At 40.3% G+C, this 13,351-nt stretch overlaps 1 protein-coding gene across 2 annotated transcripts in view; it reads left to right on the top strand.

Annotated features, from left to right (window-relative positions):
- Enpp1 (ectonucleotide pyrophosphatase/phosphodiesterase 1) overlaps window positions 1-13,351 on the top strand; it is a 61,624-nt gene that overhangs the window by 29,516 nt on the left and 18,757 nt on the right. For both annotated transcript variants that reach the window (XM_060373472.1, XM_060373471.1), the window contains exons 6-13: window positions 1,773-1,870; window positions 5,034-5,113; window positions 5,255-5,374; window positions 5,976-6,085; window positions 8,171-8,236; window positions 8,532-8,604; window positions 11,166-11,274; window positions 12,574-12,705. In XM_060373472.1, coding sequence (XP_060229455.1) covers window positions 1,773-1,870; window positions 5,034-5,113; window positions 5,255-5,374; window positions 5,976-6,085; window positions 8,171-8,236; window positions 8,532-8,604; window positions 11,166-11,274; window positions 12,574-12,705 — 788 coding nt within the window. The remainder of the gene's footprint in view (window positions 1-1,772; window positions 1,871-5,033; window positions 5,114-5,254; window positions 5,375-5,975; window positions 6,086-8,170; window positions 8,237-8,531; window positions 8,605-11,165; window positions 11,275-12,573; window positions 12,706-13,351) is intronic.

Raw genomic sequence — 13,351 nt, 5'->3', positions numbered from 1 at the left:
TGTGGTTACAGGGTTTCTCTGTGTAGTCCTGGCTGTCCTGGAGCTCATTCTATAGAACAGGCTTCAGAGATCCACTTGCCTCTGCCTCCCTATTGCTGGGACTAAGGCTCATGTCACTACCACCTGGCAGAAATACATTTTTGCCAGTTTAAAGTAATGCCTTTCAGACCTTAAAACACTGTAAACCTGTGTTTTATCTTATTTTGTTCATGTATATGATTTATTTTGTCATACAACTTAAAAAAAAAAAACAGTAGCAATGACAACAAAAGCTAAGCCTAAACTGCATAATTTCGTCAGAAGAGGTTTGGGTTTTAGGAGACCCTGCCCTCTAAGCTGTTTTTTAAATACACTAAAAATTTAAGCTCATTGAATTTTTCTTTCTCAATGTTGATCATTGTTTTAAAGTGAAATTAAGATCTTTAGTGGAATGGCTGGGTGTGGTGGCACATACTTTTAATCCCAGCTCTTGGGAGGCAGAGGTAGGTGGAGCTCTGTGAGTTCAAGACCAGCCTGGTCTACAAAGTGAATCTAGGATAGCCAAGGCTACACAGAGAAACCCTGTCTTGAAAAAAAAATCTTTAGTGGAGAATACAACCCCTGCCATAATTCAGAGCATATTATTCTGGGTATTTTTATGTCGGTGAATTTACCTGCTGGTCCACTAACACATATTTTATAGATTTTGTTGATATAATTTTGTGCAGTTACTGAAACTATACACAGCTAACTACCAACTCCCAGGAGAGCTGTGTTATCAAGTGTCTGAAAATTGTATTATGGAGAATTGTATAGCAAAGATCCTTCTTTCCTGTGGGTGCTTTCAAGTCTGGGTGTGAGGTTAAAATGGGAGGGTTGAGAAGAAAAGATAAAGAAAATACTTGTCCTCAGATTTTCCAATAACGACATTTTGTCTGTGGGAAATGTGTTCACAGTTTTCTAGCAGCTTAGCCATCCACAGACAAAGCTGGAGCAACACGATTCAAATGCCATGGCTTTGGTTTTTTTGGAATCTATAGCTGTTCGTTTTTGCCTGATACATGTCGTATTTTATGCTCTCTTTGGCTTTCTGTGGCACACACCTTCCGTGTCTCTCTGTAAACTCCTGTTTGGACATTCCTAGTCATCTCATTGTTTAAATATATGAACACAGTGTCTCTCAAGATTCTGTACCACATACTTGTCTCTTTAAAATATGTTGACCTTAAAACTTAAATAAGGTCAGGGATGCAGCTGAAGGGAAGAGCATGTGCCTAGCATTAGTGAAGATCTGGTTTCATTTAAACAGAGAGCAACAAAACCTAACCATAGCATGTTATGGTTATACCTAATCAGGGAGGCACCATCTACTGAAGGAGAGACAGAGGTTTGCTCAGAAAGAATTAATGGCAAAGATGTGATTTGCCCAAGGCTATTTATCCAGTTTAGTTTCTTAGAAAGTATGAAAATCCTATTATGTGACAGTAGCATTTGACCAAAGTTTTAGAATGGCAGGAACCGTGATTGAAGTTTCTGTGTTGTAGCTCTAAACAGTATGTGTCCTTTTCAAGTATTATTGATGATATATGCATGTGAATTACTTGGTAAAATATGTATACAAATGTAAATGCACAGAAGACATTTTCTTGAGTGTTTTGGCTGACTTCTCAGCCTGCCTCAATTGCACACTGACTTCAGTGAGGAGCCTTCAGGAGGGTGGAGCCAGGGAGAGGGCGTCTATTGGGTCTGCCTTCCTTTGCCTCTTCACACAGATTTCTTTTTCCCTTTACCAGGTTTGACACTCCTCCGACTCTCTTATTTTCTTTGGATGGATTCAGAGCCGAATATTTACACACCTGGGGAGGACTTCTTCCTGTTATTAGCAAGCTGAGTGAGTACCTCAGAGCTGAGCACCAGAGGGTCATGACTTTGGAGATGGATGAGGGAGGTGGGATTTTTTGGAAAAGTACTGTGAAGCCTCTTGCTGTTTTTACCCAACTTCTCCACTGCGCGGTGGTGAAGTTGCGGGAGTGCTAGTGTTGACATTGTAGATCCTTGGAACTGCCCTGAAAAACTCCCAACTTAATCAGCTTTCCTAGCATCGGAACCCTTGACCGTGGCTGTTCATATTTATTCTTTTGTGAGAATTTTGGGTTCTTTGGAAAAATATTTATTTACTTCCTGAATATTCCTGTTGAAATAGAATTCCAAAAGGTGAAAATTTTGGAAACTAATATACTACTAGAGTGGACTGCTAAAGCGGTCAGTTATCCTCTGTCGTCATTTGGGTCAAACTGAATGTCCGTTAAATTTTGTCCTTTTTTTAATTTTTGAGGCAAGGTCTCACATAACCTAGGCTAGCTTGAGACTTGCTGGGTGGCTAAAGATAGCCTTGAATTCTTGATCTCCCTGCCCTCAATTCCAAGTTCCAAGGTTCTAGGCACCCACAGCCATGGCACCCTCAACTTCTTTACCTTAATCGGGGCTTCCACTGAATGACTATTTTCCAGGTTACTGATTGAACGGGAGAGCCTTTTCTTAGTGTTGAAGACAGAGCTTTAAGTCTGATTGTTAGTTAGTTACGTCATTGTTGAGAGGGGGGCGAGCAGGTACGGTTGTGACAACCATCAGACTTCGCTAGCTGTTAGGGCTTAGCAGTGGCTGTAGTGTTCTACAGGCCCCACATATAAGTAGACATGAGCAGTTATTGTAGTGTTACACTGGAATTCTGCAACATCTCCTAGACAAACATATTGTGTTGTCTGAAACAGTTACTCTCAGGAAGTTAAAATTACTCTCAGGAAATGCATATCATTATGCTGTTCATCTAATTTTTTTTTTAAGTTTTTAATGTCTGCCTGGAAGATCATCTTTGCAAATAATCACTGGACATAAATCGGGCCAGTGGACTTGGAAGGTTTTAGCCAGCCCCTTGTCCCTGCCTGGGGAGATATGTCTCCATGGTACCTGACATGGCCCCTGAACTCAAAGTTAAGGAACTTTGAGCAACCATGATATTTAAACCGAATCAAAGCTAGCCTAAACTGCATCACTGGGTGACCCGGAGTGTTGGGGGTTGTGTCTGCTGACTTGGAGCTCTCACGAAAGTTGTTCACATGCAGGCACATGCTGATCTGGGGAGCGTTTTCAGGTAATGAATTTGAGGTCCTGGAACCATCAACTGTATGTTCCTTCCCCAGAGTAGACAGGGCAGAGGAGTGAGATGCGGGGGTAAGCCAGGAGGGTGGCAGCTGAGTCCTCTGCTCTTCCTGACATGCCTTTTGCTTTGAAAGTAGCAAATGAACCCTCCTCCACTGCTGGTAGGAATATAAACTTGTACAACCACTTTGGAAATCAGTCTGGCACTTTCTTAGAAAATTAGGAATAGTGTTTCCTCAAGATCCAGCTATACCACTCCTAGACATATATCCAAAAGATGCTCAAGTACACAACAGGGACATTTGCTCAACCATGTGCATAACAGCCTTATTTGTAATAGCCAGAAGCTGGAAACAGCCCAGATGTCCCTCAGTGGAGGAATGGATACAGAAATTGTGGTACATTTACACAATGGAATACTACAATTAAAAACAAGGAAATCATGAAATTTGCAGGCAAATGGTGGGAACTAGAAAAGTTCATCCTGAGTGAGGTATCCTAGAAGCAGAAAGATACAAATATACTCACTTATAAGTGGATATTAGACATATAATATAGGATAACCATATTAAAATCTGTATACCTAAAGAAGCTAAGCAAGAAGGAAGACCCTGGGTAAGATGATCAGTCCTTACTCAGAAAGGCAAATGGGATGGACATCAGAAGAGGGAGAAAACAGGGAACAGGACAGGAGCCTACCACAGAGGGCCTCTGAAAGACTCTATCCAGCAGGGTATCAAAACAGATGCTGACATTCAGCCAAACTTTGGGCTGAGTACAGGGAATCTTATTAAAAGGGGAGATAGAAAGACCTTGAGGGGACAGGAGCTCTACAAGGAGAGTAACAGCACCAAGAAATCTGGTCCCAGGGGTCTTTTCTGAGACTGATACTCCAACCAAGGACCATTCATGGAGATAACCTAGAACCCCTGCACAGATGTAGCCCATGGCAGCTCAGTGTCCAAGTGGGTCCCTAGTAATGGGAACAAGGACTGTCACTGACATGAACTCAGTGGCTGGCTCTTTGATCACCTCCTCCTGAGGGGGGAGCAGCCTTACCAGACCACAGAGGAAGACAATGCGGATGAGACCTGAAAGGCTGGGGTCAGAGAGACTCCTCCCCTATCAGTGGACTTGGGGAAGGGCATGGGAGGAGATGAGGGAGGGAGGTGAGATAGGGAGGGAATGAAGGAGGGGGTTACAACTGGGATACAAAGTAAATAAATTGTAATTAATATAAAAAATTAAAGTAGCAAATAAACTCAATCATGGATTCCTGGATTGTGCTTTACAGCCAGGAACAACATCACCTCTACTGCTGCCCCTTCTTAGTCTTCATTTGCAGACTTAGCTGATAGTGCACCCGCTTCCCCTCTCACTTATTATCATTTAGCTGTTTGATCGCTGAGTACCAAGATCTTGCAATCATCGGGTTAGCGCCAAATTGTCCATCTAGAATTTAACGCTGTTGCTAAACGTAGGCTAGGTGCCTAGTTGGCCTAATCACTTCGTAAACTGTTTTGAGACAGATAACGTCTGGAGATGTGGCCCAGGAGGCGGAGTGCTTGCCCTGCCTGCGTGAAGCCCTGGATTCCATCTCCAGTGCTGCGTGAACTGGGCACGTAGATGGACAGCTGTAATCCTAGCCCTAACAAGCCAGGGCAGGGAGAGCAGAGTTCAATGTCTCCTTTGCTATACACCAAACTCAATGCCAGCCTGGGTTACATCCCTTTTATTTTTCACTGACAGTACTAAATTTATAGTAATTGTGTTACTTTTGACTTGCCCTGGATTTTGATTCTGTCTCACTGCTCTGCATCCTGGGATAGTTACTTTATGTAGTATGTCTAATAGCAGTGTCTGTATGTTTTGTTTTTTTTTTTTTTTCTGTCTAGAAAACTGTGGGACCTACACTAAAAACATGAGGCCTGTGTACCCTACAAAAACGTTTCCCAATCATTATAGCATCGTCACGGTGAGTAGGCATTTCGGCTTTTTGTGTTCATACGGGAGGTTGTAGGAGAAGCATTGTTTAAAAGAATGATTCAAACTCAGAGCAGAATGAAATAATTCATTTTGCAGTGTGAGCTCTAATCTGCGATTGATCTTTTCTTAGGGACTCTATCCAGAATCCCATGGCATAATTGACAACAAGATGTATGATCCCGAAATGAATGCTTCTTTCTCGCTCAAGAGTAAAGAGAAATTCAACCCTCTGTGGTACAAAGGGCAGCCGGTAAGCCGTTTGCTGTGCCTACTGAGTCATTACTCTTACTTATTTTAATAAGAGAAAAGGAAACTCGTTCCCTAGGAATTTTAGCAACCTGTTTGATCTCCCTGTGCCTCTGGCTGAGCTGCTGCAGTGCAGGCGAACGCTGACGTCACATATGGACTGCATGGTTTAGGAGCGGTTTATTTTAGAGATAAATTTGTGTTATACTAAGCTGTTTTTTTTTTTTCTAGCTTGAGTAGTCTCTTTCTTAGCTTTACTTGTTCGGCATGATAGTTTGTTATGAATTATTATTTACCTTTATATGTTTATGGTGCATACTGTGATAATTCAATATGTGTACACACCGTATAATGACCAAACAAGTGTAGTTCGTATTTTTAGCTTCTTAAACATTAATGTTTTTAATAATATGAAACAGTGATAAGAAGGTAGAGATGTTAAGTACCATGGCTTTGTAATATACTTCACATACATAATTATTTGTGGTCTAACTGCTGGCCCTTGAAAACATTGCATCATTGAAGAAGATTGCATTGGTGTTACTCTCTGTCTCCTTAGAGGTTAACAGTTACATTATCTAACTTTCCTTTATTCTCTTCCCCAGATTTGGGTAACAGCTAAGTATCAGCAGGTCAAGTCTGGCACATACTTCTGGCCGGGATCAGATGTGAAAATTGACGGAATTCTACCAGATATCTACAAAGTGTATAATGGGTAGGTGTAGATGAACTGTTCCTAGGTTTTATAACATAAAACAACTTGTATTTCTCCTGTACTCTTCTTTTTACTGAGTCCTGAGTTCCAACCTCTGAATGCCACTGTGAAGTAAAGATTTTTAGAATAAGAACTCTTTTTAAACCAAGTTTTAGACGGATGGTAAATAGAAAGTAAAATCAGACAAGCATCTTATAGAGACGCTGACAAAGTGTGTTCAGCACTTTAGGCGGTGATTAAATAAATGAGGCAATACTGGGCATGTCGGTTCAAGACTGTGCTTCACGTAGCAGGGCACTGAGGCCACACAGCTGTGAGGTTCAGGTGCGCTTAGATGACAGAGTGGGATCAGGGCAGCTATGGGAATTCAGGGCCATCCTGAGTTTCATAATCAGACTCTGTTTCAAATAAATCAAATGAGAGAGGGGGGGGGATTGACTGAGAGATCACAGTGGAAATAGTTCTGAGCATAGAGTACCTCTAGGAAGGAAATGATCAAGAGAAGGAAGGGTGGATACATTGAGTAATATGTAGGTAGGAGCTACCGCATAGGTGACCTCTGCATAAAAAATACGTAGGTGGGGTCTGGAACATCATTTAAAAGACGATTGTTGTATCTCTGTATTTCCATTTCTAAATAACTAATATATTTATTGTCTATTGGGATGGCTTCTCTGACTTTCAAAATCATACAAACGTTTTAGGGCAGACTTTCTTTGGTTGATTTTTTTTTTTTTTGGCAAAACTTTCCAAGTAGTTTCTTTATACTTTTGAAATTTATGATGAGACAGCAATACACTATACCTCGTTAAAACTCTTCACAAAGCCCAGGCTAGCAAGAATGGCATTTCTTTGGTCACCTCGTGCTACCGTGTGTTCAGGCAGGGTATACTGTCTGTTCCTGTTGCTTTTGCTCGCCGTGGTTGACATCTCATAGATTGACATGGTCAGTGAGATCTTCTGAGCCTCCCACTAGCCTGGGTGAACCCACAGATTAGGAGCAACAGGCTAGATTTCCTAGATGGAAAAGGGTAGAGCTGTTGCTGTGTGAGGGCGAGCCAGGCTTCAGACAGACTGTGTCAACAAACCCAGTGACCAGAGGAGGCACAAGTAATTTCATTACAAGGAAGTTGCCTGGAGGACTGGAGTCTTTTCTTACCAGTGAGTGAGTCCTTCTGAGACATCAGCTCTTCACATGATGGTGGCTGTTCTTAGCCAAACATATAATACCTCAAAAGAAGACAAGAAACATTTTTTTGCATGTTTTAAAATCTTTTTATTTATTACAATTTATTCACTTTGTATCCCAGCTGTATTCCCCTCCCTCATTCCCTTTTGTTCCTGCCCACCCCCCTTTTCTCCTCCCATGCCTCTTCTCTAGTCCACTGATAGATGAGGTCCTTCTCCCCTTCCATTTGACCATAGCCTGTCAGATCTTATCAGGACTGGCTGCATTGTCTTCCTCTGTGGCCTGACAGGGCTGCCCACTCCACAGAGGGAGGTGATCAAAGAGCCAGCCACTGAGTTCATGTCAGAGACAGTCCCTGTTCCCATTACTAGGGCACCCACTTGGATACTGAGCTGCCAAGGGCTACATCTGTGCAGGGGTTCTAGGTTATATCTATGAATGATCCTTGGTTGGAGTATGAGTCTCAGAAAAGACCCCTGTGCCCAGATATTTTGGTTCTGTTGCTCTCCTTGTAGAGAAACTTTTTTTTTTTTTTTAAAGCACAATAACATCATTCATTTGTACAAAATTAAATTCTGGGCTTCATTATAAAAGCAAATTTAAGTTTGAAAATTCAACTTCTTCGGGGGTATGTGCGGGCCAGGGTCTTTTTATGTGGTCCACCCTGACCTTGCACTGCAGTACTTCTGTTCTGTTTCCTAAGTGCTGGAAATTACAACATGGCCAAAAAAAAAAAAAAAAAAAAAAAAAAAAAAAAAAAAAAAAATCTCAGATAATTTCACATGCAGTAGATGCCTCTGCTTGCTTTGGTTCACTTAATATTATTTCCAGCAAGAAAAAAAATATATTTACAGTTGACATAGATTTGTTTTGATTTGCTTATCTTTTAATTGTAGGTCAGTGCCATTTGAAGAAAGGATTTTAGCAGTTCTTGAGTGGCTACGGCTTCCTAGCTTTGAAAGGTATGTAGACAGTTTCTGGTACAAAGGCTGCTTTGTCTTATAGCCGTCATGTGCCTCTCACAAACAGACTATAACAAAACTGTTGTTTGCTCTGCTGTCTTATATCCCATGGAACTGGTGAACAATTACAGCTTCATTTTGAAGAATCCCAAGCCTGTAAAAAGTTCCTTAGCATTCTAGTGAGGTTACCCCAATGCTGTAGAGTTTTTAGTCAGGATCAACTGTTGAATTATTCTTTCTATTCTGTTTTTCAATGTGTTCGTAAAATATTACATTTTGATACTGTTTGATTTAGACCACACTTTTACACTCTGTATTTAGAAGAACCAGACTCTTCAGGGCATTCACATGGACCAGTCAGCAGTGAGGTAAGTTAATTCCAACCTATGATCTCATCATTAAACTTAGTATTCTTGAAGTAGGCTCTTCTAGAACATTCTGTAAAATGCTATGATTTTTGGAAAGAGTGAGTATTACACAAAATTCTACTAGAACAGAGAGAGCAATTTAAACAAAACAAGAGCTGGGAGGCCTGGTTTTGCTTATATTTTCACAGGGGTAAATTGAACTATTAAGTTATGTTGTGTATCTTCAACTAAATCTTTTATTTTCTCTCTATATCCTCATTATTCTCTCTCTTTGCCTTCAAACCTGACTGCTTTATGAGAAGTCTTTAAGCCTCTAATACTCCAAAATTTTATGGAAGTGTCAGGTAGTGAGCTGCAGAGCAGAAACAGCCTCTCTTTAGGAGACACTCTCCTGCCTGAGAGCCATGCTTGTAACAGAGCTGGGACTTGAAAGGATGGAAGACACTATCAAAAGTGAAGAATGGGGCAAATGATAATTATTTATGTTAGTCACTGTGACAACAGAGACGAGAACCAGTAACCTGGGGAGTAAAGATCATATATAATGTATCTTGTTTGGCCAGCCATGTTTTAGAAACAGCCGGAGCCTGGCCACATTCACTGTAGTTTAGACCGGCACTCAGAGCTTTCCAGAGGTGACAGCACTGTGCCATTTTCATGGAAAGCACTCAAGGTGACCAGACCTCCTTCCTCTGCCCGCCCATGGTCTGGTTTCTTCTGATGGCGAATTCTTTTCTATGACTTATGATGTGACTAGAAATAGAAACTAAGGACTTGGGAATCCTGTTGGACATAATGAGAGGAAGAAGAGGTATCGTCGGGTCAAATCATCTTTCTCCTCCTGTGATTCTAAAAGGCAGACTACAAACTCACACTCTTCCTTAGTAGATAAACCCTCACCCCACATTCATGCTGGCCCCCTGCCCAGCTGACCTAGGTTGGGTAGTTTGTGAGTCTTTAGGATTCTTTATCACTCATTCAGATAGAGGCCTGGTCTGTCACATCTACTGTAAATTCGCTTTTGGGTACCCCTGTCTATGCTCCTTGGTCTAAATGCAAGAGGACTGCTAAATGTAACAATAGGGAATAGTCATCATTCCCCAACACACTTGAATTTAGTCCTCTGAGTAGACTATCTGCCCTTGTTTTTCTGTCCCTGTGTCTGGCATGGACTTGAATTCTTGGAAAGAACCCATATATCATTTTGTGTTGCTTTCATATCAGGCAAAAGAGAGGGGAACTGGTCCTCAGCCAGGTTTGGGTCTGTCCTTTGTAGTCTTTCCATCCAGCAGCTCCATGGCAGTTAGCAGCCTCGTTGTACCCTGCTTTGACCCTGTTGACATAAAGCAGACATGTTTCTTGCTAGGGGAGGGGTAATAAAGAAGTGTGACCAGAGCTTGGCCCTCTCACAGTAGGTCCAGAGGAGCCCTTCTCAGGCTTATTGCTAGGGTTTGAACAACTGACCCAGGCACATGGTGTGTTTTTCATTATTTTAGTTATAAATTTGTATTATTTCCCTGGTATGGAAGGCCCATGACAAGGTCAGAATGGCCAAAAGTCTTTTTGTTAGTCATATAACTAAGATTACGCAATGCTTTATGCTTTGCTAATTTTCCTGTTTCTCTGATGTGTCCTTGTTCTCGATGGTGCTCACTACTTTTCAGACTATACTCGTCAACTTAGAAACTATCAAACTCTCTTAGTATTGCTGGCACCTCAAAACCACTTTAATATTTAAAATTTAAAATCCATGTTGTTTGGCTATCTTCCAGTGAGTGGAGGACCATATTGAAGGAGCATGTCTCATATCAAAGTGAGGTGTTACAAGCTATTAAGGGAAGATATAGTACAGAAAATACAGGCAAGACTTTCTTTGGGTGGCTTTATAAGGCAAGGGGAAAAGAAAATGCCAGAAAGTAGTTTATCCAAACTTTTAGCCCTTCTGTAGCCTTGGACTATCAATGTATAAAATATATTCATTTAGTAAGGAAATAAAGGTTCAATTCCTGAGACTTGTAAGTTGTTTTTAAGTACATGTAACTATATGAAGCATTTAAGGATTAACTTTAACCCCTTTGAAAATCAGGAAACATCGCTCTCATACAGTGACCATTTAAATGATTCAAAGTTCAAGAAGAAATTCATAGTGAAAAGAAAAATGCTAGTTAAGAATGCATTGGTTTCTGCCGAGACACCTCGGACTTGAGAGAGCATTATTTTGGTTTAATTGAGTCTAGTCTGATCTGGATATTTGCATCTCAGGGAGGGACTAGCTAATGGTACCCCAGACTCTATGGTTTAGTAGACATAGAATCTGGATCATCTGATTCTTAAGGATTGGCAGATATTTTATGATCTTGACCTGTATTAGTGTAATTTGTATTTATCATAGTTTATCAATGCCTCAATAGTTCCTCTCTCCTTCCCTCCCTTTTTCCTTCCCTCCATTCTTTTTAGTAAACTGTGGTTATTTGGAAATGGTGTTAGTGTAGACTGCATCACACAGGGTAGAAATAACATTGGTGTGGAGCGCATCACACAAGGCCTGCTTCCATGTCTAGGTCATCAAGGCCCTACAGAAGGTGGACCGAATGCTTGGCATGCTGATGGATGGCCTGAAGGACCTGAGCTTGGACAAGTGCCTGAACCTCATCCTCATTTCAGATCATGGTAATCTGAGCTCATCCATTTACTCTGTAGATTAACGTGTTTTTTTCTTTTAATAAGTTGGCTTGATCAATTCTTGTTTCATTATTTTTACTGAATACTAAAGGAAAAAATTTTTTAAAATGTGGTTTAATTATGGACAGTTTTTAGGGAAATATATTAAATATAAAATATAAGTAAAGCATAAGATTAAACTTACGAACATACCAGTCATAACCTAATTTCTGAATTGAAAAATTCTACACCAGAATTTAAAGTGCTAAAAATAATCTCCAGTGTTAAATTTGGGTAAATACAATTTAGCTTTAATTGGGACACATTCTTATACATCTCTTCTGTTTGTTTTAGCAACATCAATCTGACTTTTGAGGTGGTACAGATTGCTTTTATTTTGGTTTCTCACAATACAGTTCATTAACAGTTTTAATTTAGTTAATCACTTGTGTGCACACACTTGCACCACGGTACACTTGTGGAGATCAGAGGACAAATGTGGGAATCAGTCAGTCCTTCTGCCATGGGTTCTGGGGAGAGAGTTAAGGCTGTTAGATTTGTAGAAGTGCCTTTTCCAACTGAGCTCTCTCACGGGCCCCCAAATGCAGTTTGTGATACATGATTATATACAGCCTTGGGACTACAAAGTACCATCCATACAAGAAGGTAGAAAATGGGCTCTTTCAGTTTCCTTTTGTTAATATCACTTGTTTTTGCTTCAGAAATAGTTGGAGAGAGCTGTCTTAGATCATACTTAAGGGATCTGCTGCTTACATTCCAGTTCAGTGTGACCTGATTTGGGGTAAACCACCTCTTCAACTGTGGAAACACATCCTGTTTTAATCACATGGTGATATAACATATCAGTAAGAAGGAACACACAATTAAATGCCAAATTTGTGCATGAAGTCCACACACACACACACACACACACACACACACACACACACACAATCCTGTTGGCACACACACATACACACAATTTTAAAAAGAGAAAAACAGTGAAAATGTGAAGGTCTGCACCTACTAAGACACAAAATGTCAACTATTATGAGTTCAACTATTATGAGTCCTAAATTCTATGTGTGTAGATAATCATTAAAATTCTGGAAGTGTTAATTGCCTGAGGCAGATAGATCTCCATGAGATTGAGGCTAGCCTGGTCTACACAGTGAGTTCCAAGGCTAACTCCAGACACCCAGTCTCAACAAAAGAATAAGAAAGGAGCAAGAACTGATCTGGAAGTGGAAGAAATCAAGCTTTGTGTTTTACTTTCTTTAGTCATGTTCTGCGATTTACTCCTTCCAGGCATGGAACAGGGCAGTTGTAAGAAGTATGTGTACCTGAATAAGTATTTGGGGGATGTGAACAATGTCAAAGTTGTCTATGGACCTGCTGCTCGACTGAGACCTTCCGACGTTCCAGAGAAGTACTATTCATGTGAGTGAGGCTGTTTGCTAACTGCAGCTATCACTAGAAAAAATGCATTCCTCTGCATCGATCTGTGTCAGCCATAGGAAAGCATGACTGAATCTCCATGCAGACATTCTGTGCTTAATTGAGTTTCACCGGAGTGACAATAGTTTAACAACTTCCCAGTGTCCTTTTCTGGACTAAACAAAACTTGGTGATCTTAATGGTATTTCATATTACAATTTATGGTTTGCTTATTAAGGTTCATACACTGTTAGTGAGAAAAATTTGAGTAAATTTTTAAAGGTTAAATAATTAATGACATCTCATTAATATAACTCACATTTTAGAATAATACTATATTATGGAGAGCAACTCAGCAGAAATTATTCATTCTGTACACAGTCAATTTCTTGACTAAGAAACGAATTCCTTAAACGATTTCCAAAGCAATAGCACACATCTTTTACATAGAAAAAGACAAGTAATTTTATCTTCTCTCCTGACCACATTGGAACAGCAAACCACCAAGACGTAATTAAAAATATTTATTATTCTGCAGATCAAGCTCACTTCATAACTGCCCCCTTTTGATTTCCATCTTTGGTTTTAGTTATCTGTTTTATGTAATTAGTTTTGCAATGGAAATATAAATGTGCACGTCAAAATTGTG

Source organism: Meriones unguiculatus, chromosome 20 (genome assembly GCF_030254825.1).
Source record: "Meriones unguiculatus strain TT.TT164.6M chromosome 20, Bangor_MerUng_6.1, whole genome shotgun sequence".
In the NCBI taxonomy this organism is placed as follows: Eukaryota; Metazoa; Chordata; class Mammalia; order Rodentia; family Muridae; genus Meriones; species Meriones unguiculatus.
This window is presented reverse-complemented; position numbering and strand designations above follow the sequence as displayed.